This window comes from Lepidochelys olivacea (genome assembly GCF_965140295.1).
Source record: "Lepidochelys olivacea isolate rLepOli2 genome assembly, chromosome: 2".
In the NCBI taxonomy this organism is placed as follows: Eukaryota; Metazoa; Chordata; order Testudines; family Cheloniidae; genus Lepidochelys; species Lepidochelys olivacea.
In genome coordinates, this window is record NC_140412.1 from 265930890 (window position 1) to 265957237 (window position 26348).

At 51.2% G+C, this 26348-nt stretch overlaps 1 protein-coding gene and 1 long non-coding RNA gene across 2 annotated transcripts in view; both read right to left on the reverse strand.

Annotated features, from left to right (window-relative positions):
* Window positions 1-1879: 1879 nt before the first annotated feature.
* Window positions 1880-8632, reverse strand: LOC311516712. The gene is made up of 2 exons (XR_014710489.1): window positions 7638-8632; window positions 1880-2269 (listed from the first exon to the last, which is right to left on the reverse strand). It is a non-coding gene; the product is annotated as an uncharacterized lncRNA (long non-coding RNA).
* Window positions 8633-19354: 10722 nt separating this feature from the next.
* Window positions 19355-26348, reverse strand: part of CCDC12 (coiled-coil domain containing 12) — a 75725-nt gene continuing 68731 nt past the window's right edge. Inside the window, exons 4-8 of the mRNA XM_084620752.1 lie at window positions 23940-24001; window positions 23782-23816; window positions 22185-22261; window positions 20432-20515; window positions 19355-19752 (exon numbers count right to left, since the gene is read on the reverse strand). Coding sequence (XP_084476878.1) covers window positions 20436-20515; window positions 22185-22261; window positions 23782-23816; window positions 23940-24001 — 254 coding nt within the window. The 3' untranslated portion in view covers window positions 19355-19752; window positions 20432-20435. The remainder of the gene's footprint in view (window positions 19753-20431; window positions 20516-22184; window positions 22262-23781; window positions 23817-23939; window positions 24002-26348) is intronic.

A 26348-nucleotide genomic window follows, 5' to 3' on the forward strand; every position in this document is an offset into this window, starting at 1 on the left:
TCAGTATTCAAGCTGTGGGCGTACCCTGGATTTATATAGAGGCAACATGATATTTTATGTTTTATTATCGATCGCTTTCCTAATGATGCCCAACATTCTATTTGCTTTTTTGACGGCCGCTGCTCATTGAGAGGATGTTTTCAGAGAACTACCCACAGCGACGCCGAGATCTCTCTCTTGAGTGGTAACAGCTAATTTAGACCCCCTCATTTGATATGTATAGTTGGGATTATGTTTTCCAGTGTCCATGACTTTGCATTTCATCTGCCATTTTGTTTCCTCTTAGTCACCCAGTTTTGTGAGATCCCTTTGTCATTCTTCACAGTCAGCTTTGGACTTAACTATCTTGAGTAATTTTGTATCGTCTGCAAATTTTGCCTCCTCACAGTTTACCCCGTTCTCCAGACCATTCATGAATATGTTAAATAGGACTGGTCCCCAGTACAGACCCCTGAGGGACACCACTATTTGCCTCTCTCTCTTCTGAGAGCTGACCCATTATTCCTACCCTTTGTTTCCTGTCTTGTAACCAGTTACTGATCCACCATAGGATCTTCCCTCTTAGCCCATGACCGCTTAGGTTGCTTCAGAGCCAGCATCCAGGCTGGATTATAAAATAGCGTATTAGTGACACCTAGTGGTTCCGTCTGGATTTTTAAAAATCAGCGTTTTGCTACGCACCGGAGTTGTACTGCTTTAACTGTACTGGTGCCTCCCTCCGGTGCTTTACCCTGGCACAGCTGCTCCCATACAAGAAGGAGAATAAGCAATTTCCGGGTAAGGCACCATTACAACTGTGTCCACGCTATAGATGTACCGGTATAGCCTGATTGGCTTAAAAAATCACCAAGCCACACACCTCAACCGACAGTTCTCCCGGTACAAAACCTGTGCGCAGACCAGGCTTTAGGTACTCAGAGCCTCCGAGGTTTGACTCCAAGTTACATGTAGCTGTCCCTCCAGGCTCTACGGTGAGGGCGGGCGTGGTGCTCCGCTCCTTGCGGGATCAGCTCCCAAACCACTTGGCTGCCACGGGAAGTCATGGAAATAGGCCTTACAGACTTCACACTCCTCATGGCGGCATATTGACCACAGCAGCCAAGGAAGCTCTGCTGTTCTAGCCCACCCTACCGACTCCCTTGGTCTCCCGGGCCCGCCACCTCTTCTCTTTTAGGGTAGGTCTAGCCTGCCACCGAAGGGCTGACTGCGGCACAGGCTGCCATGCCTGCACCGGCTTTACTCCCACGAGCAAGTCTAAAATCAGCGGTGATGACTCAGCCGCACAGGTCTCAGCCCCGGTGAGCAACACGAGTGCGTAGCCAGGGTCCCGGGCAGGTTTGTGCAGCCCACTGGTCACCACATCTTCCCTGCTTCTATCGGCCATGCTAGCTCGAGAAAAGCTAGCAAGAGCTACCCCCAGGCCCGCCGACAGCAGTTCCGGGCCCCAGGGCGGAACAGTCAATGGGCCCCCTGGAGAGGGATGGCCACCGCCGGTGGTACCAGCCTGCACACGCCTAGGAGCCCTACAGTTTAAAAGGGCCCAGGGTGCTTTAAAGGGAGATTTAAAAGGGCCCAGGGCTCCTGGCTGTGGCAGCGGCGGTGGCTGGGGGCCCCTGGGCAATTTCCCGCCCCATCAGAGGACCTGTCTGCACCTGCCCGTGCCGCAGTCGTGTCTCCAGCTGCACTGTGGACGTACCCGTGGGTTGAAAGCTCTTTTGGACAGGAGCTGTCTCTTACTACGCGTACGCACCCAAACACGCTGGGCCCCGCTCCTGTCCAACACCTCCAGGCGCGGCTGCAATATAACCCACAGAGTATTCCTCTCTGACACTAGTGCACGCGGACGCCGGGGGATAAATGCACAAGACACAGGCCACTATAGATTTCACAGGCTGGTTTTATTCCGTTACAGAAAAAAGATGATTATTTTTCCATGTCCCAGGCAGCACTGAGGCTAGTCATGGCCTGAGCCCAGCAGCATCTAGGAGGAACAGACAACCTCATCCTCACGTAGCCATCATAAAGCATGCCTTCCACTAACGCCTGGGGCAGCTGGAGTAGCAGGGGCTCTTCCCTGACTCCCTCCCATCACCCGCAAGAGCTTTCAAGACCAAGCGAACGTGGCTAGCAGGATGGCCACCTACTCCTTGGCCGAGATGCTGCCTCGTCCTCTCCAGCCTTTGGGTACGGCTGCTCCGAGAGTAGCGAGAGAGCTTGCATTCCACCTGCCCTTCTTTTTCCCCTTCCTAGACCTCCGCACTCTTCCTCCCTAAAATAGACAAACAGGAGATTTAGAGACAAGGGAAAGAACTGGATCAGTGAGAGCCCGGGTCTGAATTTGGGTTTGCTCCAGGCAGTTTTATTGCTGTGCAGCAGGAGGCCAAACTGAGCCATCGGGATCCGCAGAGCAGTGGGTAGCTTTGTGCAATCAACAGCAGGGGCTCTCAACCTCTTTCTTTCTGAGCGCCCCCCCCCCCTCGCCCCCATGCTATAAAAACTTCACAGCCCACCTGTGCCACAACAACTGGTTTTCTACATATCCAGTAGATTATAAGCTGGGGCCAGCGTGAGGGGGTAGCAAGCAGGGCAGGGGCCACAGGGGATCTAAGTTGCCCAGCCTTCGGCTTCAGCCTCGCATGGCAGGGCTTGGGCTTGGGCTTTCTGCCCTGGTCTCCTGCAAGTCTAACGCTGGCTTTGCTCTCTGGTTTATTTTGGAGACCCCCCTGAAACCTACTCACAGCCAGACCCCTGGTTGAGAACCTCTGATCTACAGGGTTGGGTTTGGTTTTAATATAAAACTTAACAGATCTCCCACCTAAGCAGGAACAGGCTAGGTCAGAACATGGATGGGAGCCTTCAAAGCCCAACAGGAAGTGGTGTACCGTTGATGATTCAACATCGGGCATTCTTCCCTCTGGGTCAGCCCTGAACCAATGCCCCACTTTAGTTTTAGGGATAGTGGCTGTTAAAGGTGCCATGTTTCAGCAGAATAGAAGTGAGGGCCTGACCACCGGTGGTCATTAAATACCCCATGGCATAGCTCATCTGTTATCCCTGGTGTCCTGACCAAGTGACCAGAGAGGTTATTGTGGCGACCTGGGAAATATTCATATTTTGATGACTATCATAGGCCCTCAGTGCATCTATGTGATACGTCCCTGCCTGGATACACATAGTTAGATCAAAAGTAGTTGTTCAAGAAACTAGTCAGGAAAAGCAGAACAGTGGCCTAGGTAAGGAGCATCCCTTCAGGGCTATAAACCTGGCCATGATGTCTGAAGAGGGAATCCTCAGCCCCAAGCCTGGCGCCAGGGCTGTTTGGCTGAGGAGAGATCAAAAGACAGTGACCGGTTAAAAGACCTGCCCTCCAGAGCGAGAGTGGGGGCAGAATGGTCAACACACCTCTGAGACTGACAGACAGGCTGACTGAGAGTCAGGGGCTGTAGCAAGCAAGCCGTAACTGGAGTCCCCCGGGAGAAAGGAGACACCAAGGCTACGGGGCTCAAGGGGAATGCCAAGCGTGGCTAAGGCAACCTTTGTGTAGGTGGCTTTGTTATTTTACATCCACTTCACTAAGCCTTTGAGGCCAAGTAAGTCATCCTTTGTTCTGGAGATGCTGCTCGTGTGTCACTGACTCCAGGGACTGGCCAGGCCCCCGAAGGCAGATGGGATGCGTGAGGGGGCTGGGACGGGCAGAGGTAAACTGCTGACAGCCTGAGAGGTGTAACCCAGAGAGCCAGTCAGAAAGTGGCTGGATGGCAAGATTTTAACCCTGAAAAAGAAACAGAGGCAGGGGTGCACTCAGGGGACTGGAAAAGGGTCTCAGTGGGGGCAGCCTTCCCAGGGCTTGTCACAGTTATGCCTTCCAAAAGTCCCGCATTCTTCAGATCCACCGTTCTTCACTTTCTGTCCTGAACGGCTGTAGAGAGGTGGTTCCCCTCCCCTTCTCTCCAGTGTCCCACACTCCCATCACCTGAGTGTTTTGAGGAGAGCAAAGGAGCAAAGGGAGGGGTCAGGTCTCTTGTAGACACACAGGGAGAGCCAGAGGTAGACGTGAGGGGGAGATGTTGGAGCAAAGAATGACTAGACCCCATCTTCAGTTCCTCAGCACCACTGGCAGGAGATAAGGAACCAAAAGGTTAATTTGAGGAGAGACAACTATACAAAACCCACCGGCTCTGAATTGTGTTTTTATGCGGGGAGGTTCCTTCATTTTCAAACTTCTTGTGGAGATTGTTAGTGTGTCCAATGGGGGTTATGGGAAGTAAAACCTGGGGTTGGTCGTGAGGCACTGACGTAACAGGTGAGGATCCTGCAGGGGCCTTTTGATCGCTAGGAGCGTTCATTCAAATTCCAGCAGAGGGGCAAGGAGTGCTGGGAAAGAGAGCGGGGTTGTTCTGGGGCTGCTTGAAGGTACCAGGAAGGGACTCTAAATTAGTTCTTTCAGGGGGGTTCTTGTAATGAACAGAGTGTTTGTTAAGCAGGTCAGGAGAGTGGCTGCCCTGCTTAATCAGCCATCACGTCACTCCTGGGGACATGGTCCTTATCTCACGGGAGCAGAGCAAGGGATGCCACAAGGTACCGTTTTTAAGTCCAGACCTCAGCAATGGCAGCAGATTGCCTGAGTTTAGGGCACAGGAAATGCACGGCTGTACAACTTCTACATCTCACTAGATTTTGTTTCCTCTCTCCCCCTTGCCTCAGATGTGAAGAGGGAGAAAGGGAGGGTCCCAGTTCAATGTAATTGTCATCAAACTGCAGCAGGCCCCCCAGCATGACAGGCACACCGACCTGGTTCCCTGCCCCCCCCTGCCCATTGCCACAGTGAAACACATGACAATTTTCCAAGCTCCTCACCCGTGATCCACCAGCACTCAGTGCCCAGTTCCTTTTCTCTGCTCAAACACAATCCAACCGCTCAACCCCTTTCACCCTCCCAGCACTGGTTCTCTAGCTCTAGTTTGCTGACTAGCCCCTCTGCCTGGCCTCCTAGCCAATTCATCTCTCTTTCCAGGATGGGCCTACAGAGCTTCCCACTTTCTGTAGACTCTGTCTCTCCCCTGCCCCTTTTCCTTAATCCTCCAGCCAGTGCTCTCAGGCAGTCCTGATTCACCAGGTCTCTTCCCCCTCACCTTCTCCTTCATCCTTTACAGCCCCAGGTGCTGACCTGCCCTCTTAATTGGCCAAACTGCGTGCATGTGTTCTGGCACAAATCCACTGGACTTGCTTCATTGACGGGGCCAGCCAGCCTGCGACAATAATGAGGGCCCTGTTGTAACGTGATCTGTTCTGCTTTAATCTTAACTAAATAAAAATCACTTCTACATCTTCACAGCACTTGATAAACATGAAGGGCCTGATGCTGCCACCGTGATTCAGTGAAGTAGACCACTGAATTCACGCAAGAGAGGGCGGCAGGATTGGGACCTACGTAATCAATGCTGATAGCACCTCTGAGGCAGGGATCGCTGCGCCCAAGAGACAGCGGTTAAAGCCCAAGTTTTCAAAACTGGTCAAAAATTGGGCACCCCAAATTGCAGACCCCTATGGCTTGATGGTCGGCTGGACTAATCGCCCACAGCTCTGGGGGAGGTCAGCTGGAGTTATGGGTATTCAGTGCTTCAGAAAATCAAGCTGCAGGGGCCAGATTTGTAAAGGTATTTAGGCACTGAATGATGCAGATAGACACTGAGTGGGAGTTAGGCCCTAGGTACATCTTTAGGCACCTAACTACCATTAAAAACTGGCCCGAGGTGTCTGAAAGACACACACAAAATTGAGGCATCCTAAATTAGCAGGCCCCAGAGGGAGCCAGTGATGGAGGGTGGTATTAGAACTCCTGGCTCCTAGGCCATAGCTCAGGCCCCTCGCCCAGGCCTCTCCCATCCTCTGTTAGGCTTTTAGTAGATTTCTAATTTGCGGGCCAGCCCGGTGTCATGGATTGAGCTCAACGCGGTGAACCAGTTCTAAGCCCAGGACACGGATTTGTTCAGTGACCTTGGGCAAGTCACTTAAGTCCTTCGTGCCTCTGTTTCCCTATCTGTAAAACAGAGATGGCACTAACCTATTTCACAGGCTTAGTTAATATTTGTAAATCTCAGCATAGGATAAATTATGCTTGAAATTAGAAATATAGTGCAAGCTGCTTGACCCTTAATGGATTAATGGGCTACCAGCTAAGAGTTAAATGTTTGCACTGGAGATAGACCGAAGCCAGCTGACTAGAGGGCTGAGATGTTCCCCTGTTTGCATCTTCAGCTTTACCTGCCTCATTCTTTCCCCTACGTGGCTGGGCTGAACTGTAAAGTGTCCTAGCAAAGACCAAGAAAGAGACTGTATTCGTTTATGGTGTGGTGTGTGGCCTTTAATGGGTCTAGAGCCACTGTACAGACTGTTATCATGTAATCCCCTGCCCCTGCATTATCTAGTGCCTTATAACCAGGGATCTCAAAGCGCTTTACAAACAGAATCAGAGGACTGGAAGGGACCTCAAGAGGTCATCTAGTCCAGTCTCCTGCACTCATGGCTGGTCTATCTATTATCTAGACCATCCAACATGAATGAATTAAGCTTCAAAACACCCCTCTGGGATAGACAAGCGGTATTTCCCCACTTCGCCCAACTGCAAACAGGCACAGAGAGGTTAACCAGTCTAAGGTAACACAGCAAGGCAGAGGCAGGAACAGAACCGATGACACCAGACTCCTTCTCCTCTTGCCTTTAATCACCAGGCACGGCCTATGAATAGGAACACAATGCCTATACGCTGGACACAATTCAGCTTTGGAGCAGGCCAGGCCAGCCTCCACTGAAGTCACCGGACAATGCTCTCACAGAGATGCCACAGGAGTGATTATTCTTTGGTGCTGCCCCCAGGGGAGAAGAAGCCTGTCTGTTCAGGTTACCTGTAGGTCAGTGTGACACCAGGAGCAAGATGCACCGGGCAGAGAGTTTGGATACTGGGAAGTCTGGAGATGTTAGTCTGGGAATAGGGGAGCGTGTCTGGCAGCAGCAGATCACAACTTTTATCCAGAGTGAGTCCCACCTCCCCTCTGCCTGAAGCCCCTGCATGATCCCTGCATTCGCTTCCCAAGTGATCCGCCCCTCTGCAGATACAGTGATCTGATGGGTGTTCTGTGCTCTGGTGAGCCGCACGGGAATTCTCACTCCACCAGAGATCCTGGGGGAAAAGCCTTTTAGTGAACGGTATTTTGCCAGCAAAGCTTCGTTAGCATTTCACAATAGCCCTTCACAGAAACAGGAGTGATGTAGCCGCCTGACCACCTTCAGGCAAGTCCCAGTCATTGTCCCTGTTTTGTAGATAGGGAAACTGAGGCAAAGAGAGGCAAAGTGATGTGCTCAAGATCACACAACAAGACACTGTTGTCTTATATAATATAATATAATTCCTGGCTCCCAGCCCCATGCTTAGTCCACACAACCCCACAGCAAAAAGACAGGAGAAGGGGAATGACCCACTCCACTTTCTTCTCCAAGCTCAACTTTTCATCAGCGAGATTACACAGTGGATCTCATCCTGAATGTCCCCCCGCCCACATCTCCCAGCAGACCCCAGAAAGGACAGACACAATGCAAACAACTTCCCCTCCCTTCCTTATCCCTCCTGCAAAACATACCTTCAGCTGTGTCTGGAATCCATTCTCCTGGGTTATTGTTCTGGCATGTGGTCCTACTGCGCCCAGATCTTCCACAGCCAGCAACTCCTGCCTGGTGGGCCTAGCCATGGTGGCTGCAGCAAGCACCGCAAAAGCCATTAGAAGCAGCAGGCTTCTCATCATGGTCTCAGTCTCCCCCTGGGGAATGCACCAACTCTCTGCTCACAATCTCAGTTGGTCTGGGAGGAATCACAAGAGTCTCTTCTGCTGGCTGTAACTGGGAAGAAGGGTTGTTTGAACAGATGATCCAATTGAAAGGGTTTCTTTACACAAAGACCTTCTTTGGCTCCATCCCAGAGAGTCTCCATCTGACCAATCATTTCCCCACACCCCAGCCCACACAGTGTACATTGTGCAATGCTAAGAACAAACAGATCAAGAACAAAGACCCCCCAAGCCGTGATGTCTGGGAGATTATCTACTGGGGGGCTGTGTAATGTTTAGCAGGCATCTGGGAGGCAGATGAGAAGGTTGGCGAGAAGTCACTGACTTTGTTATTTCTTGCAGAGTCTGCTCAGGCCTCTGCAAACATCTGATTCCTGCATCATACTCGGTCATAGCAGGGACGTTATGAGCACAGCTACTCCGATGCGAACTGATCGGGAAATCATTTGCTGATGCACCCGCTCCCTCACTGGCAGAAGTTGTGCTAAAATAGCAAGTAACTTGCGCCACTGCTCTCTCCTGGATGGAATCAGAGCTCCTGGTGTCTTTGGTTGTCTTGCTTTGGAGCGGACACACAAAAGAAAACAAAGGCAGTAATTGTTTTCAGCTGGATAGGAGAGGGCTCACAGTCCTTCCCTCTGTTGCGCGCAGATTTAATTCTGTTTAGCGCACTCAGGACAGGGAGTCTCCAATGCTTAAGGCATATAACAATGTAATTAACTTATAGTCAGGGCAATGAAGCAGAAAGGATGAAGGAAGCCCTTTTCTGGCTTCAGAAACAGAGCACCCCATTTGTGCCAGCTGCTGACATGCAGGCATCTCTCTACCAGTCCCCCAGAGAGATAAAACTTAGCGGATTATCTAGCAAGTGCTTATGGGAAATCCACATTGAAAATAACAGTTTTACACCCTGGACGTAGAATAGAAAACATCATATTTATGACATTCTTGATAGCAATCAACTTCACACCAGAGGAACCCTTTAGAAATTTTGGTGTTCAAACCAATTCATTGGGGGAGCGTCAAGATTCCTCTCCATGAAACTCTGAAAACAACAGGGAAATCCCAGGCAGACTTCACAAGCACAAGAGTTTTCTGTAACCAGATGGTTACCCCCATGGCCATTACTGGGGGGAATTGCCAGGCAGCTGTCCTCCAAGCAAACTAAAGTTACAACTAATCAAAAATTACTTTTTAAAAAACGCTCAACACTTGAAGAACCCACCTGACAATGAGCAAGCTGCAGGGAATGAACAGGGTGACAGACTGGGAGGTATGTCTGTGTTGAAATGTGACCTTCATCCTGGATTGAACCCTCCTTTGTGGTCTACAGCCTCCATTTTGTGGCAGGTCTCGATACCTAGTGGCAAGACTATCTGTGTCTGGAAAGTGATGACAGAGCCCTCAAGGGCCATCATCACTGAATGACGCTCCCCCTCCTTGGAAAATGGGTTTTCTACCAGTGGACGCCATTGACTTTAATGTCTCTCTACAAGGACACTGACAGGGGCTGGAGACAGGAACGCCCCCAGCTGAAGCACGTGGGCAAAAGGGGGACAGAGGCTGCTTTAAAAGGAAGATGTTTCTCTGTACCAAGAGCACCACAACATAGACTCAGACTCTGAGGTCAGAAGGGACCATTGTGATCATCTAGTCTGACCTCCTGCACACTGCAGGCCAGACGATCTCACCCACCCGCTCCTGTAATAGACCCCTAACTTTGGGTTGAGTTATCAAAGTCCTCAAATCATAGTTTAAAGACTTCAAGTTCCAGAGAATTCACCATTTACACTAGTTTAAACCTGCAAGTGACCTTTGTCCCATGCTGCAGAGGAAGGCGAAAACCCCCCAGAGACTCTCTGCCAATCTGACCTGGGGGAAAATTCCTTCCTGACCACAAATATGGTGCTCAGACGTGCAAGAAGACCAGGCTAAGGAAGGCATGAAGTTTTGGCTGCCTAGCGTAAAGACATTGACCAAACCCAGGACTCATTGGAGGGGAGAGTTCAGACATAGAGGGACTGCGTTCAGGGTTTTGTTGGTTGCCAAATATCTGTAACTCTTCAGTGTGCTTTGCTAAGAGTAAAGGGTCAGTATTAAGGAATTTCTTTGCTAAGCCTGTATTCCTTGCTGGCCCACCATGTCATCCCTGAAGGGGTTGATCTTAAAGCTCAGAGCCCCCACAGCAAAGTGGAACTCTGAGGGAAAGTATCATAGCAACAGTGGGCTTGGAAGGACTGGGTCACTGGTTTGGGGGTCTAAGATGGCCAGACTGCATGGTCCCATGGCCCAGAAAGGGTGACAGACAGACAGAGGGTCTGCACCTGGGAGTGTGCCCGAGAGGTCCAGAGCTAGGAACAGGGAATAGTCAGAGCCCAGGGGCTCAGAAGCTTGTGGGATCCAGCAGTTGGGTCCACTCACAACAGACCGGTGTCTGTCCAGAGAGGGGTCCAGTGCCAAGTTGTGAGAAATAGTGCTTGAAACGCATCCATATATCCACTGGTTGGTGTCTTCTCTGCTCCATCACTGTATATGAAATTCTCCAAACACAATACATATAGTGACAAAGCCCCTTGCCATAGATAATGCAAACACATCCGCTTCCTCCCAAGGGTCTCCGCCATTCTGCATTTTACCATCTCCTTTTCTCAAGCACATCATCTGTGGATTTAAATCGAGTTTAAGATAGAAATACAACCTGGACCCTCCCCATTCAACAGGATGTTAAACTCTTCATGGTGAGAGTCTTAAGGAGTGTGATGGGTTCTCAGGATGCCCAGGACTGTGAGTCGCCTTCTTCCCCCAACCGCCAACAGACCCCAGGTGGCAGCGGCTGGGAGCAAACCTGAGACCTGAGGGGGGAGGGATAGCTCAGTGGTTTGAGCATTGGCCTGCTAAACCCAGGGTTGTGAGTTCAATCCTTGAGGGGGCCATTTAGGGATCTAGGGCAAAAATTGGGGATTGGTCCTGCTTTGAGCAGGGGGTTGGACTAGATGACCTCCTGAGGTCCCTTCCAACCCTGATAGTCTATGATTCTATGACCGCGGGACCTCAATGCATGAGCCTCTCTAGCTGGTCTAGCTGCCACTAGAGGGGGACAGAACGCCACACCGAGCAGACAGGGGTTACACATACACACTGCATCACATCCAAATCACAACACCCAGGCTGCTCCTCTCTAAACCACACAGCACTCAGCTACTAGGGACTTTGCCTTGGTCCAACGGCTTTACTCCCCCTCTTTGAATCCGTTCCCCGGCTACATTGCATCAAGCTCCAGCTTCTGCTGCATTAACAATACCTGTTTTCCAAAGAGGGTCCACCAGGTCTCTCTCCACCCCGCGGTCACTGATTATTTTCACACCACCTGTCCCCTGTGCACTTCGAGGAGATGATGGTCCCAGAAGATGAGCGACAGCTGACCCACTTGGTGAGACAAGAAGACTCTTTCTTTTGACTAGCTTGATTGAGACTCCAAAAGTTAATCTCTTAAACTTCCAGCACTGGTCGCTGTGGCTCCTCCTTGCCCCTCGAGGTCCCACCCACCTCACTTCTCCCCCCCCGCCCCCTGCCCCCAACACCCAATTGCTCGCTGGATCGTTCCAAGGAGCCTGCCTGTTGGTAGGAGGTGGCCCCAGCTGAGCAGGGGCTGGCACGGGTTAATGGCTAGGCACCTGCCCCGCTCCACGGTAACTGGGCTTTTGGTTCAGGTGTCATTTAGGGTGTTCAGGTCCCCTTTTCTACTGGATTTTCCAGTCGAAAACTTGTCAACCCTAAATGACACCCAGATACAGATGCCAAAAACAGGACTGTGCGGGTAAAACCCAGATGGGCGACGATCCTAATTCTCGCAGCCTCGCTGGGGGGTGATTTGCAGGCTGAGTGTGAGCAGGCCACCTTTACTGGCAAGAGGCTCAGCATTCATGCCCACTGGATCCCTGATTACTCTGAGCCCAGTCACAGAACTTTGTGCTGTGGTCCTGTCTCCGGTCACAAGCTAACCAGCGTTGGCTCGGATGGCAAACCTCCACGGAACACGAAATCGGTTCTGGTTCAGTCCGTGGGGCTCCTTCTCTCGTCAGTTGTGGAAATGCCACACTTGGTGGTGAGAGGCTGGTGGAGTCGCTGCCTTTCCAATGAGGATTAAAACCAAGTTCTTGACCACTTGGGGCCACTAAAATACCCATGACGCTGTACAAAAGATGCGTGAATCCAAAATCCTGGCTAACTTCCCAAACTGGTAACTATGCTCTAGCTACCTACATGGTTGATGTTTGTAAAACACTGAGGCGCTTCTTGGGGCCTTTGATCCAAGGATCTCGAAGTACTTTTGCCCCTTCTTCTAACACCTTAGCTGAGCAATAGCAGCTGTGTGGGGCTTTGCAGGTTGGCTTCCCAGTGAAGGAGAAATCAGACAATCGAGGTATATTCTAAGTGTAACTTGCTTTATTTACACACACACACCCCCCCAATCCTGGAATGGAGATGGCCAGATAGCCACTCTATCTCCAGAATTGATTCTAATCAGAGTCCAAGGCAGAGAGCAAACTCTCCTGCAGCTCTCACAGCTCCCTTTTACACCACAACCTAACATAACACAAAATTCACACACAGTATGTCTTCCCAAGGCTGAAAACTTGCTCACACACCAAGAAAGGAATCTTAGAATACTATGTGACAGCACCACCTGGTGACACCTGTCAAACAGAATTACCAACAGTGTCATTGGGATGTGGCCATCTGTTCTTGGGGAAACTCTACTGGGCCCCCCAACTCACTTCGCTTAGGCTACCACAGTTATCCATCCACTGGTAACTTCTGGTCACTTGAGCTTGACCATACTTGGGCCTGTGGCGTGGATATAAAAGGCCCGTGTCCCATTCTCAAGCTACATCTTAATGGTTGCCCCGAGTGTTTTGACTGCCCACTCTGATGCCTTTCAGTGGACAAAAAGGGAAGATCTCAGAGCAGAGGTGCTGGGTGGGTGTAGGGTCAGACACAGGCCAGTTGGAAAGGCAGGATCCAGTGTAACAGCTTGTGAACGTTTCCTGTCCCGCTATCCTTCGTTCCCCACTTGTGCCATACAAAAACCCCACAAAGGGCTGTTCTGGGCAGAGGCCAGGGTCAGTGCTGGTAACTGACTTGCTTCAGGCTTCTGTGGGGTGAGGAAACCCAGAAGGGATTTCAGCATATGGCACTAAGGCCCTTTCTGTTTCCCTGGGGCAGGGAGGAGTTTCTGAGGAGAGACGAGCTGGTTAAAATCCTCTCATGCACACAAGAGGCCGAGGGCGACACGAGGCCGAGGCCCCTCTCCCAGGGGAATTGGTAGCAGAGCTCGACAGTCCCGTGAGGAGACGCAGCCCGAGGGGACGATGAGGCGTCTGTGGCTGGTTCTGGCACTGGCCGGGGCTGCCCTGGCTGGGCCCGTCCTGCAGCAGCCGCTGGGCGTGGAGGGTCCCGGCGTGGTGGCAGCACGTGATGGGGCGTCAGCCCAGGTGGACGGAGCCCAACAGCAGCCGCTGGTGAGTCCTGCACCCGGGGCCCTGAGCACGTCCCTGCAGGGAGGCTCTTGGCCTCGTTCCCCTTCCTGGGGATCCCTGGGGGGTGGGATGGTATCGGATACCGGGTCGCTCTGGCAGGATGTGCCATGTGGAGCCAGGGACCCTCCCTGCCCCCGTCCCGACTGTGGGAATTACATCTCCCCACCCAGGGGATCCACGGGCTCCCCAGAAATGACCCTGCCCCGTGGGAGATTCTCACTGACCCCTGCCCTGACCAGCCAAACCTTCCGTATGGGGCAGACCCGGCCCCTGCACCCTGCTTTCTCCCCACCCTGTAGCTGGGGAGGGCTGAGCCGGCGGATCAGCCGCCAGCTCCTCCTCAGCTCTGGGCAAAGGGGCTCCCTTCAGAGCAGGAAATGCGAGCCGGGCCCCATGGCCTGGCTCCGATTCAAGGCTGAGCGTTAGGGGGCAGGGGGCAAAGGGATGACAGAGGGAGAACATGGGGAGAAGCCTGCCCGGAAAAGCCAGGGGGAGTGTGAGATGTCCCGGCTGCAGAGCACCCCCTGCTGGACGTGCGGTGAGCGTCACCCCACCACAGGGGTAATTCGCTCTCGGTCCCTGTGGAGCATCAGCCCCCAGCTCGCCTCCCCGCCTGCTCGGCCAACGAGAGTTTGCCGTGGCGATGTAACGCCTCCGTCACGCTCCCTGCACGGAGCTGGGGCGGCTCCGGCTCATGTCTCTCTTGCCCAGCCCTGGCTGGGAGGTTCCTGCTTTGCCCCCAGGCTCCTACATGCTGGGAGCCCAGACAACGCCCAGTGCCCAGGGCCCCTCACGTCTGCAGGGGACAGAGGCCGAGCAGGGCCCATGGCTGAGCCAGGCAGAGCAGGGCCCACTTTGGACGCCCCCACTGCAATACAGACAGGGCCTGGGCACAGCAGATCAGTGGGGGCGGCCCCCTGAGGGCTGACGAGTCTCGTGGGGAGGGACGGGGCTCGGCTGGGACCAATGCAAAGGGGATTCTGGGCTGAGGCTGCTGGACACTGACCGTCCCTGGGCTTCTCTCAGACTCACTGCCTCCCAGCCTGGGCGGGCTGCGACCCACACCCAGGGCCTCCCCAGCGTGAGCCTGGAGGGGGCAGCCATGGAGTGGGCTGGTGCCTCCAGCTCCTCCGGCCCCCAGCGCTGTGTCTCGCCCGTGTGTGTTTCAGTGAGACGGGCCGCACGGCCGCAGAAGGAAGCGCAAGCCAGGGTTGCCAGGCAGCACCAGACTCAGAGGCTTCCTCAAGCCTTTCAGATGTGGAATCCAGAAAGGTTGAACAGGCGCCATGGCTGGGGAGGGGACGGCACCTTCGCTCTGGCTGGGCCCAGCCGGCCTCCCTGCCCCCACCTGTTCCCCGGCACTGCTGAGCTGTCGGCCAAGGTGACACGTCAGGAGTGCGCTTGCTGCGGGGTACAGAAGCTCCCAGCCCCTGGTGAGCGCTGCGGGCAGAGGCCATGACTGGGCCCTGTCGGTTGTGGGAGGCTCATTCCCTCCATGCTGGGCGATGAACCCACTTTGCTGAGCCTGGAGTTTCCTGTGTGTTTTGCATTTATTCACTTGCACCAATAAAAGCAGGAACCTCTGAGCCCGGAGGAGCGGTAACTTGTCGCCCTCATTCCTAACAGCCCTGGCTCGAAGGGGCGCAGGGCAAGGTCCCGTAGGCAGCCCAGAGCTCCCAGCCGCTGCAGTAACCCCATCCCCGCTCCTCTCCAGTGGGGAGCAAGGCTGCGTCCCCAGCACACCTGGAGCAAGACCCGTGGAGCCAGGTCTCCTCGCACCTGCCCATGGGTAGCACTAGGCCCTGCCCCAGCCTCCACTCTGACAGCTGGGACCTAGCCCATGCCCTAACAGCGAAGGGAGTGGCCAGTTCCCAGCCAGGCCACGAGGAGGCGCACTGCCAGAAAGGGGCTGTGCTCATGGTGATGTGAGGCTGGATGAGGACTCCAAGGGATGGCATAGCCTGTGCCCTGCCCAGCCCACCCGAGCAGAGAACCCCTCTCCTCCCAGATGTGACTCAGTGTGACCCAGTCTCCCCACCTGTCCTTCCTCAGCCCCTGGGCCTGGAGAGGCAGCGAGCGGGAGGAGATGGCCTTTGTCATGCTGTCTGGAGCAGCTCATTACGGTGAGTGCCTAACTCAGGGATGACTGTCAAAAGCAGGGCAGACACACACACCCGGTGGTATGGTCTGTAATTAGATTTCACCAACCCCGTGCCAAATGCGAACTCCCAAAGTACTACAGTCGTCTTACCACGGAGTCACAGACAGTCCCCTCTGGCACTCCAGCCTGTCTTGCAACCCCGGCAAACTGGACTATGTAATAAATGGTCACGTACACCAAAAATCACAAATATTCCAGGTTACTCCAAGGCCCAAAAGCCCAGTCCCTCACCCACATTGAGTTGCATCCTCCATCTCAGACCAAAGACAAAGCTGGCAGCCAATTCTGTAATAATCTAACTAAAGGTTTATTAGCTTACAAAAAAGAAGAGAGTTTTTGAGAGGTCAAAGCAGGTAAAATCTATGTACAGGTGAGTCACCATCTGTAATCCCAAAGGGGAGCAGAGAGGTAGTCATCTGCTATTTCCCCAAAAGTCTCTCAGGGCTGCACACAGTAACTCTGGGGCTCTCTGTCTTCTTATTCAGTTATTCTGCCCTGATAGTCCAAACCGTCCTGAGATAGTCCAAACCATCTGACCCACAACAGCACCTCAAAAGCAGCACCCCCAGGCTGCAACCCCTATCCCAAACAAGCCTCAGGCTTCCCCCCTGCTCAGCCAACCCCTAACCTCCGATCCCTCCATCCCCACTGGCTTGTCCATGCTCCCAGTCACTGCAGCTCCCCAAGTGCTCGGCTCGGCCCAAACCCTTGCCTGAGCCTTGAAAGGCCTCCATGATCTGTGGAAAGACTCTCCCATTTTTGGCAGGAAAACACGGCTCAGTTCCATTCCTGAGATGAAAGCACCAGTTCTCAGCAGTGTCGCCAGCTCTCACGCTTTTATCGTGACTCCTGCGATATTTGGCGTTTTTCTTAAAGCGCCAGCTCCTGGAGGCCTGTGATGAGGTGACAAGATTTTCTGGAGCCTGACTCGTGATTTTGGAATGTTTGGGGTGGGCAAGTCGGTCTCAGTTTCTTGTCAGCATCTTCTTTTGTTCTCAGCCTCTGTCAGGCCTGAGGGTAAGAGAACTTGGGGGGTCTCCCCTCCACCTTAGAGAGCCCCTTTCTGGGGCTATTGGCTACAAAAATAGAGGCCACTAGGGAATCAGTGTTTGAAGAAAAGATGTGTCATGCACCCAAGAAGCTCCTGGGGATCCCAGCATGGGAAACTAAAGTCCCAGTTTCCATCCCATGGCAACTGCAGCCAGTGTCGATATTTTGGAGATTTAGTGATTTATTCGTGTGGATAAATCTCTGACGGCGCAATCTGTCACTCAGAGACACAGCCAACAGGACCGTTGAGCAATTACCACCACCACCCAGACACATGTGGCACTGGGGGGGGGGGGCGGGGGGGGGAGTGCGCGCATGCACCTCAGGGCAGGGAAGGAGGAATGAACAGGAAATTCTAGCTCTAGTCTATTTTAAGAAAAACCCCAAAATTGTTTGTTTCTTTTTTTTCTCCCCCTTTGTCAGTGGAAAAGTAAAAAGGGGAGAAAGTGGGGTGACAAAACCCCTAAAATGAAAACGTTCTGATTGAATTTTTAGTTTTTGACAATTAGAAACTAAACAAAGTCAAAATTTCCTGTCAGAAAATCCTACCATTAAATCAAGGGATCTTTTCTCACCAATTTTGGGCCTAACCCCCTATTTCAGCTGGGAAATGCTTCGACTGAAATATCTGGACCAGCTCTTGCTGAGTTTTGTATGACTCTGGTGTAACTCTTCCACCAAATGGAGCTGGCAGCGACCAGGGGTGGGTTTGATATCTAGGGGTTCCTCTTAACCATATGACCCAGAACTGGCTGGAGCTCCCACCCAGTAATGTGGGAAAATTCACCACCACCTCTCAGAAGCCCTACTTCCTTCCCCACGCACAAGCACTGAGTCAGTGCCACAAAATAAAATGTTGATGAGAAGGGAAAAGGGGACCCAGCATGAATTTGGGAAAACTCCACAAGCATGAGTTGAAAGCACATGCCCACCCCGCAAACGCCCACCCCGCAGCGTGTTGGGCAGTGTCCTTTGCCTCAGTTTCCCATTTTGTGTCATGAAAGTCCGATGAACCAAAATCCCTTTAACATGCCACTCCCTGCTCCCTCCACTGCGCCCCGCTCACAGCTGGCTGTCCCTGGTTAGTGAAGATCCAGAGTTCAGAGGTACGTTCACATGGGTCCACCCACCACCACCCCAGGGCAGGGGGTGGGAGGACGGCAAAGAACAATGCCTCCATGGCTGCTGTCATTGGTCTATCTGCCGCTGTCGCTGCTTGCCACTCGCTCCCACTGCCGTGTCTGGAGGTCCCCCGGCCCAGCTCTGAATGATTTCACTGGGTAGTGTGGGACGGTTGTCCCCAGCCCCTGGGCCTGGTCATCTGTGATTTCAGCTCTAGGAATTGCTGAATAAAAGCCACGACTCTCAGTGGACCACTGGCAGCTCCGCCCCTCCTTCACCAGGCCCTGCCCCCGCTCTTCCTCTTCCCCCAAGGCACCCCCTGCTTCGTCTCTTCCCCCCCTCCGAGGACCCACTCCCCACTCACTCCTTTCTACCACCTCACTCATCCTTAAGACAGGTAAAAAGTGATAAGGCCATGGTGCCCTGCCACCAGATAAAAACACCTGTTCCCACCCCCTCTTATTTCCAGTGGGATTTGGTAATCCTACCCCCTGTTTAGCAAGGGCAGCCCAGTTGAGGGTGGCTCCCTGTGACATTCCCCAGGGTACAATCTGGCGAGCTGTGTTCCCTCAGTTTTCCAAGCAGGGGTGTCTTACACTGCTTTGCTGTGAGAGCAACCCCTCCTCCCCGCTGCAGGTCAGCGCCAAGGCACGTCCATAGGACAGCCCAGAAGAAACGTGAATCCCTGTGGCCTGTTCTGCTCCTGAATTGTGGACAGAAGACTGATCTAGAGATGTTTAACCCAACACCTTTCCCCAGCTTTCAACAAGCTAACTAGCAGTATGTATCTGCTAGCTGGGACATTTATTTGTATTCTGTGTAAACTCTGCTCGAAAGATCCCTGTCAAATTCTTACACATCAGATGTTGCATCTCAGGAACTCCAAAGCTTTTAAATGTATATAGGCTGTCCAGCATATCCCATGGTGACGTCAAAGCATCTGGTCTGTTCTCTTGTGGCTGTATAGTCTGATCAGTGAATAGATCAGGTCATGAACTGATGTCACATAGGAAAGTGCAGGCTCCCACTGAGGAGTTGGCATAATCCTTGGCCCTTTTTTCCACCTGTTTTTCACATCCGTCTTCCTCAAAGTGTTTACAACCTTCATCACTAGCTGCTCTCTACGACAGGTCTATCCTTTACAATGTCTTCAGAGTGATTTGCATTTGTACCACACAAAGTGAGCTTTTAAATAAATCCCACACTTATGGGAATGCTGCTACCACAACAGTGATTCAATCAGGAGTTGGCTAGCCTGGTCCACATCCCAGGGCAAAGGGGACCCCGCTCTCACAAAGGGGACCTAGGAACGCACCCTGATGCTCTCCGTGAAGTTAGGGCCACTGAAAAGGATTCATTATTCAAAAAGAGCCAAAGGCCCAAGCTCCTGCAGAGCTGTGAATATCAACACAGGTTTTAGAAAGTCATAGTAATAATCTGACACTGAATGGGGCGTGTTCACAGCTGCGGCTCCTCAGCTGTGCGCTCCTGAGCTGATGCTGCCCGGGCACCACTTCCTCCCCCACAAAGCAGATGCAGCCGGCCCACAGACTAAACCCAATGTGAAATTAACTACCTCTGCAGCACATGCTCTCGTGCCCTCCCCGCTGAACTGATGCGCCCAGCGCAGGAATGGGACATTTTGCACCGTTGCCGGATCATTTTATTATAAAAAAATTTTTTTTTTTTATGTGGCAGCCCAGTTTTATCCGTAACAAAGCCCACCGATACGGCACATGCTCCACAACCTCCTGGGGGTGTGGGTGTGTGTGTGTGTGTGTGTGTAAAAAGCAAAAGGGAACAATATGAATCGTACATGAATCTCTTCTAGACTGCAGGCAAGGCCGCTTTTAGTGACCACGCAGAAAGCTTTCCAGCTGCAAGGCCATTTCAGGATTCTTTTGTACAGTCATTGGTCTTTTCTTGCCCTCAGCAAAGTCGCCCATGCAAGGAGAGGCTTCATCCCTCATCCGTTTAAGTGACGACAGCTCACCAGCCCCTCTTGTATATTACACAGTTATGCCATGTGCTCAGCTGTCTGCAGGAGAGATAAGAGGTCAGCAAAGGAATTGGCTCTATATGCACACACACAGCATAGAAACACAGTGTCTGCACTGGCCAAAGAAAGCGTTCGCACTTCTCTAGCACACTGCTCTTAAACACGGCTTGGGCTAGAAAGATGCTCCACTATTCCCTGACCAGTGTAGGTAGGGGCCACAATTCTCAGGTGAAGTTCCCAGGGATGATCGCTAAGCACAGGGCTATGTGGTGTCCCGCATGCCACTCATGAGCCATTTGCTCCTTTAATCTGATCCAGTGCTTTATCCGAGAACTTTTCCTTCATCAAAAGTCCAGAAAAGCTCCATTGGACACCCTCCCCGCAGCAATCCCAAACCACATACTGCAACGATCACCCCCTGTGAAGCTGAGCCAGAGAGCCAGGCACGCTCACCGGGGGATGAGAACGCAGCGTGCAACATGCACGTTGCATGGAGCATTCCCGTGTGAAATGCTCACACACAGCAAGCCACATGCTTGTGGGTCTAGACAGGGCTCCCCATACCTGCCCCTTTAGGAGCTGTGGCTAAAGCATTCAAGTCTCAGAGAGACACTACCCTCTACCCAAGTCCAAGGGAGTTAAGGATTCTGTAAGCAAGAGTGACAAGACCAATCTGACAAGTCCCAATGCGTCTGTGCTCTGAGACAGCTAACCAGACCTCCTTAATCAGAATCACTTCCTTCCTGCTTTGCTGATCCAACAGCTGATGCCAGTTCTTCCTCTTGGCCTCTCAATCGCTCTCCTGTGCGGGCAACAGAAAAGCCAGTCAGCAATCATTGTGTAACCAGAGTTTAGAACGGCACGTTAAGGGGGTGATCTGAACTGTGCTACCCAAACTTCCAGGATGTCCACCAACCTTGCCAGCAAGTCTCCCTGCTCCATTGACTCTGAATTGGCTCAGGTCCCAGTTATTTCTGGAGTGGATGTGGGTGTCACCCAACTGGCTGGGCGAATCTGGATTCTACTGTGCAACCTGTACCACTGTAGCCTCGGGGCACATCCCATAGACATGTCTATCTGCCCACGGTGGGCAGCCGTATTACCCCTCCCCGAACCAGCCACCCACCCATCAGGGAAGCAATCAAGGGGAACTAACAATGGTTTAGACATATCCGGTGAGGGCTTGGCTGGAAACATGGTCTGAGGACCAACACAATCTGGCTGGCTGACTACCAGAGGAAGGCAGCATTACTCTTCACTCCAGAGACCACCTCAATGCCTCTAGAGAGAGGGCACCTGGGGGGCTCATTCCTGACACTATTCCACAGCCTTTCGTTTTAAAAAGTTCTGCCGAGCTCCACTGAGCTTGCACTGGAGATCGTTCTCAGCCATGAAGATTCAGAGCAGAACTGGAAATAAAGTTACAGCATCGGTGCTAGGCGTTGTCCAGAGAGCTCCAGCTCTCTACAAGTCCAACATGTTTAAAACACTCTCTCTGTTCATTTCCACTCGTGTTGTAAAGTCCTTTCTGTTGCTTTCTAGACTGAGTGAGAAACTGGCTGTGACCCTACGCACCTCTCTGTTCACACGCTACACACAACTGTAATACTCTTTATACAACACACACCTTGTGCAGAATGATTTGAAAACTAATAAGTCACTGATCATTACTAGGCTTGTGTAGTGTGTAAAGAGTTCTGAGTACATGCTGGAATTATGACTAACGTGTGTTTAAACCAGGCATGTCCCGGGGATTTGGTAAACTGGTCTGTCCTAAAGAAAGGAATGGGCGTTTACCTCAATTGACATATAAGCAGTAAATGGGGCCATCAAACTAAGAAGGGGAGGAGATCACAGGAAAGAGAACACTTTGCATTTTAGCAAACACCTGGGAGGGAAGAAAGAGCAGGGAACTTCCTTCTCCACCAGACTCAATGTTGCCTTCCTCACAGCTTGAAGGAACCGTACTTTGAGGGTAACCTTCAGAAGAATCCATTTCAAAGGTTCACTGGACTATAAAAGAAAGGGGCAGAAAACCCAAATTCTCTCTCTCACCTAAAATGACAAAGGAACCAGCCCTTTGGGTTCTGGAGGAGATCCAGGCAGGGAGCAAAAGCAGCACTTCGGGGCATTCAGGGTTGTAATACAAGTGGTGACCCAACCTCCCACTGGTCTGAATTGCACCCTGAAGTGCGTCACGGACCATCAACAATATTTACTGCCTGAAAATGAGGCCACGATTTTCAAAGATAAATATGGAGGCACCTAAGTAAATAGTCTGCTTCTCAAAGAGCTGAGCTCCCCCGGAGATCCTTCTGAGCTCAGAAGCAACTGCTGGGAGCACTTATACAGATTCATACAGATCAATTAAAGAGCCTAATTTTTGTCTCCTGCCTTTGAAAAATCTTGGCCCCAGTCCTTCCAAGTCTATAACCATTTCCACGTTAGTTCAACAGCAGCAGTGCACTTACTTATCAATTCAGCAATTGCCCTTTGCGTTCTCTTCTCCAGTTTTTCCAGTTTCTTGGCTACGTCTCGCTTTAAATCCCTGGGGGAGAGGATTGTAATTTAGCAAAAAAGCCCAACACACAAGCACACCCAGACACAAAGCTAGCCCACCAGCTAGCCCAGCAGAAGGGATCCATGAGTCTATTCAGAGCCAGTCTGGGGTCTCAAATGAAGAACAGCCACAAACACCGCATCTACAGTGTAAGCTCCTTGGGGGCAGAGACTGTGTCTTGCAGAGCAAGCTGCCAGCACTTTAATCATCATCAGAGCCAATGCAAGAGCCATGCAGACCAGTCGGATGGAATACCCCTGCCACTGGTGGTCCCTAAATACCACCACCAGAGCAGGGGAGCAGCGGCATTCCCTTAAAACAGGAATTAGATGGAAAGGGTAAGAAAAGTGCCAGCTTCATGGGGGCGCGGGGGAGTTTCACCTCACTGGGGGAAGAAGGGGAATGAAGAAATCTTTGGCCTCTGCCCCTCCCCACAGGGCAATTCTTGCCCTTCCTAAGTGTGAGAAGAGACCATCTACAAGACCGAGGATTCCATGAGATTCCTGGTGGCCACAAGTGTCTCTGAATTGCTGACACTTCGCAAGACCCACAACTCACATTAGTCCCTCCTCAACGCCCGTGCCCAGCGATCCATGTGGCACAACAACAGTCAAACTCAAAGAGAAGCCAACTCACCAGCTGAGCCCAAAACACCAACACTCAACCAGTGAGGACCCCTTGGGGAGAAACGGTCTAATGCACCCACTGCTGAGCGGCCACACAGGCCACCTCCATCTATCGGGCTTCAGAACAGGAGGATGTGAAAATCCAGCTGAGGAGAACATTGGGCCAGGCCCTTCTGTGCCCCTCACTTCCATCAGAAACCTGTCCCACACTCTTTGAACACAGATGCTCTTGGCTTCGGAAGGCCCTGTCAGTAACATATTCCTTAGCTTGTTATCCTGCACATGCTGTTCCAGCTGTGTGCGTGAAGCCTGGTGCCTGTCCACATGCTGAAATCAGGGTGCTGTCATGCTGTGGGACCATCGTTCACAGTGTGTTTGTACAGTATCAAGCACACCAGGGCCTTGACCCCAATCGAGCCTCCACATGCAACGGCAATGCAAAGAATACAAGCTTCACCAGATCCTTTCATCATTAGGCAAATAGAAACAAGACAAATTGTATCCATCCTAGAAACTCCCAGAAGGTGGAGATCAGCACCACTTATCTGTCCCATCTAGCTAATCCCAAAAGCCAGAGCTTGTTCATTCTCTACAGGACATTTACTAGGGTTTTCTGCAGTCTAACTTTTGTGATGTCCAGGGATGGGGATTTTATTTCTCTCCTTAGGAGACTGTTCTATGCTCAGATCTCGCTACTGGGAAGTTTCCCTTGATACTGAACATAAGTTTCCCAATTTTTTGTAATCCCAGGTGGTACAACCTTAACAGGGTTAAAGTTATGGAAATAGCTGGAGAGCGTCCCTGTGACCATGAACACACACACGGATGTTTAGGACTAAAAGGACTGAATCTATGCAAGCTGATTCCTAAAATCGCGCTTACCAGTCTGGCTTTCTGGGGGCGAGGTTTGCCAAATCCTAGGGGAAAAGGAACAAAGGAATTCTGATTAAGATCAGCCAAACTCATGTAATGGAAAAGAGTGAGTTTACAAGTGTGCACAATTATATTTCAAAGCAGGTACTGAAGACCAAGACACATACCACTTCTTCAATAATAGGCTCTGGCTTCGCTGCTTCCAGTTGGTCTTTCACCTTATCTTCCACTAGAGGGAACAACAGAACAACAAATGTTAACAAATTTCAGGAGTAGCAGCCGTGTTACTCTGTATCCGCAAAAAGAACAGGAGGACTTGTGGCACCTTAGAGACCAACAAATTTATTTGAGCATAAGCTTTCATTGGCTACAGCCCACTTCATCAGATGCATGCAGTGGAAAATACATTAGGACGATTTTATATACACAGAGAACATGAAACAATGGGTGTTACCATACACACTGTAACGAGAGTAATCCGTTAAGGTGAGCTATTACCAGGAAGAGAGAAAAGAAACCTTTTGTAATGATAATCAAGATGGGCCATTTCCAGCAGTTGACAAGAACGTGTGAGGAACGGGGGGGAGGGGTGTCACATATGGACTAAACATGGGGAAATAGTTTTACTTTGGGTAATGACCCATCCACTCCCAGTCTTTTTCAAGCCTAATTTAATAGTGTCCAGTTTGCAAATTAATTCCAATTCAGCAGTCTCTCATTGGAGTCTGTTTTTGAAGTTTTTTTGTTGAAGAATTGCGACTTTTAGATCTCTAATCTAGTGATCTGAGAGATTGAAGTGTTCTCCGACAGGTTTTTGAATGTTATAATTCTTGACGTCTGATTTGTGTCCATTTACTCTTTTACATAGAGACTGTCCAGTTTGGCCAATGTATATGGCAGAGGGGCATTGCTGGCACATGATGGCATATATCACATTGGTAGATGTGCAGGTGAACGAGCCTCTGATAGCATGGCTGATGTGATGTTAACAAAGTGACTTATAAGAAAGCCAGCATGAAGACGATGCTTCACTTTGGTATTTAAGAAGCTTTTACAAAACCTAACCCCAACAGGCATGCTTCTCTACAAAAACATTCCCCTGCAACTTTTGCAACCCAAACACTGCACTCCAGAAGCAAAACAGACCGTGAAACTGATGTCCATCGTCCGAACCGAGAGAAATGCAAGAAGTGAACAGCAGCAGTCCTGAAGTCAATTATATTAAAACCCGGTTTGAGTCCAACCTCTGCTGCTGTAACATTGGAAAGGAAATGGATTTGCTTATAACATATGACTTGAGTTGACTATGTCAATTTAAAGCAAGTAGGGATGCACAGGACAGAGCCTTCCTGCAGGAGTAGCATTTTCTAGAGCCGTCCCTCTCAACAGGGACCAGCTTGCTGCCTTCCTAGACTGCGGTAGGGGGATCTCAGGGACTGGCACCAGTCCACTGGTCGCTGAGAAACACTGTCTTAGTGGAAGGACAGAGCCCCACAATCTGAAGCACTGAAAAGATGATTGGCAAACTTTATTCCCAGCTATTACTGTATTTAGAGTAATCATGGGAGACTTCCCACTCCACAGCTCTGTGGCAAGTTACTTTTAAACTCCTTATCGTAATTCTTTACATTATCCATCCCAGAACTCAGACTTACACACAGCATATGATACCTCCTTCCCTCCTGTGATGGGCACATCCACCACTGAGAATGAAACACCCCGACCGGGAGAACTCTGAACTCAGAGAAGTACCCAAACTAGATTAAAATCCCTGCTTCAAAACTAATGTAAAGCCTCAAGTGGAACAAGAGACAGGGAGAAACCAACGGCAGAATTCCATCTTTCTTTCTGCTCAGACATTGCAAGAGGGAGAGGCCCGGACACTCCGAGCACAGCAATATTTACTGGTGGCCATGACTCTGCACTTGCGAGTGCTATTTCTATCCCATGCTCCCTCCCCCGGGTGTTAGAAATGCAGACTGCAGATGCCCATTGAGGAGTGGGAAACTCTAGCCTGTTGGTTTAATTTGTGCCTGTTTTGTGCTTCCATGGATGCTCCTGGCCAGAGAGGAAATGGATTTGAATGATGGAAACAAAAACACAGAAACACGGAAAAGATGAAGTAGGATTAGTGAAGGGGGCTGTCACAGAGCAGAACCTGCTCTACTCCCTTGGCAAACTCAGGCTAGGACTATAATATGGTTAGATACCGACTCTGCTTAGAGCGTGGTTCAGTTCAGGCGACAGGAAGGAGCTCTCTCTATACCAGTGGTTCTCAACCTGTGGCTCGCGGGCTCCTAGCAGCCCACTACAGCTGCAGCCCATGTGACATCGTCAGGGCCATACAGGAAGTATATATAGTGTGTGGATGCGGCCCACATAACACAGAGAGCTGCACATGCAGCCCACAATAGTAAATAGGTCGAGAATCACTGCTCCATACTGTAAGATCAGGCTGTGACATGGGAGGACTTGCAGTAGAGAGGTCCTCTCCATTTTGTTACCTGACCTCTACGTCAAACTAATTTACTTATGTGGTTTTAAATGAATACACCCTGTTTTGATACACATCAGGA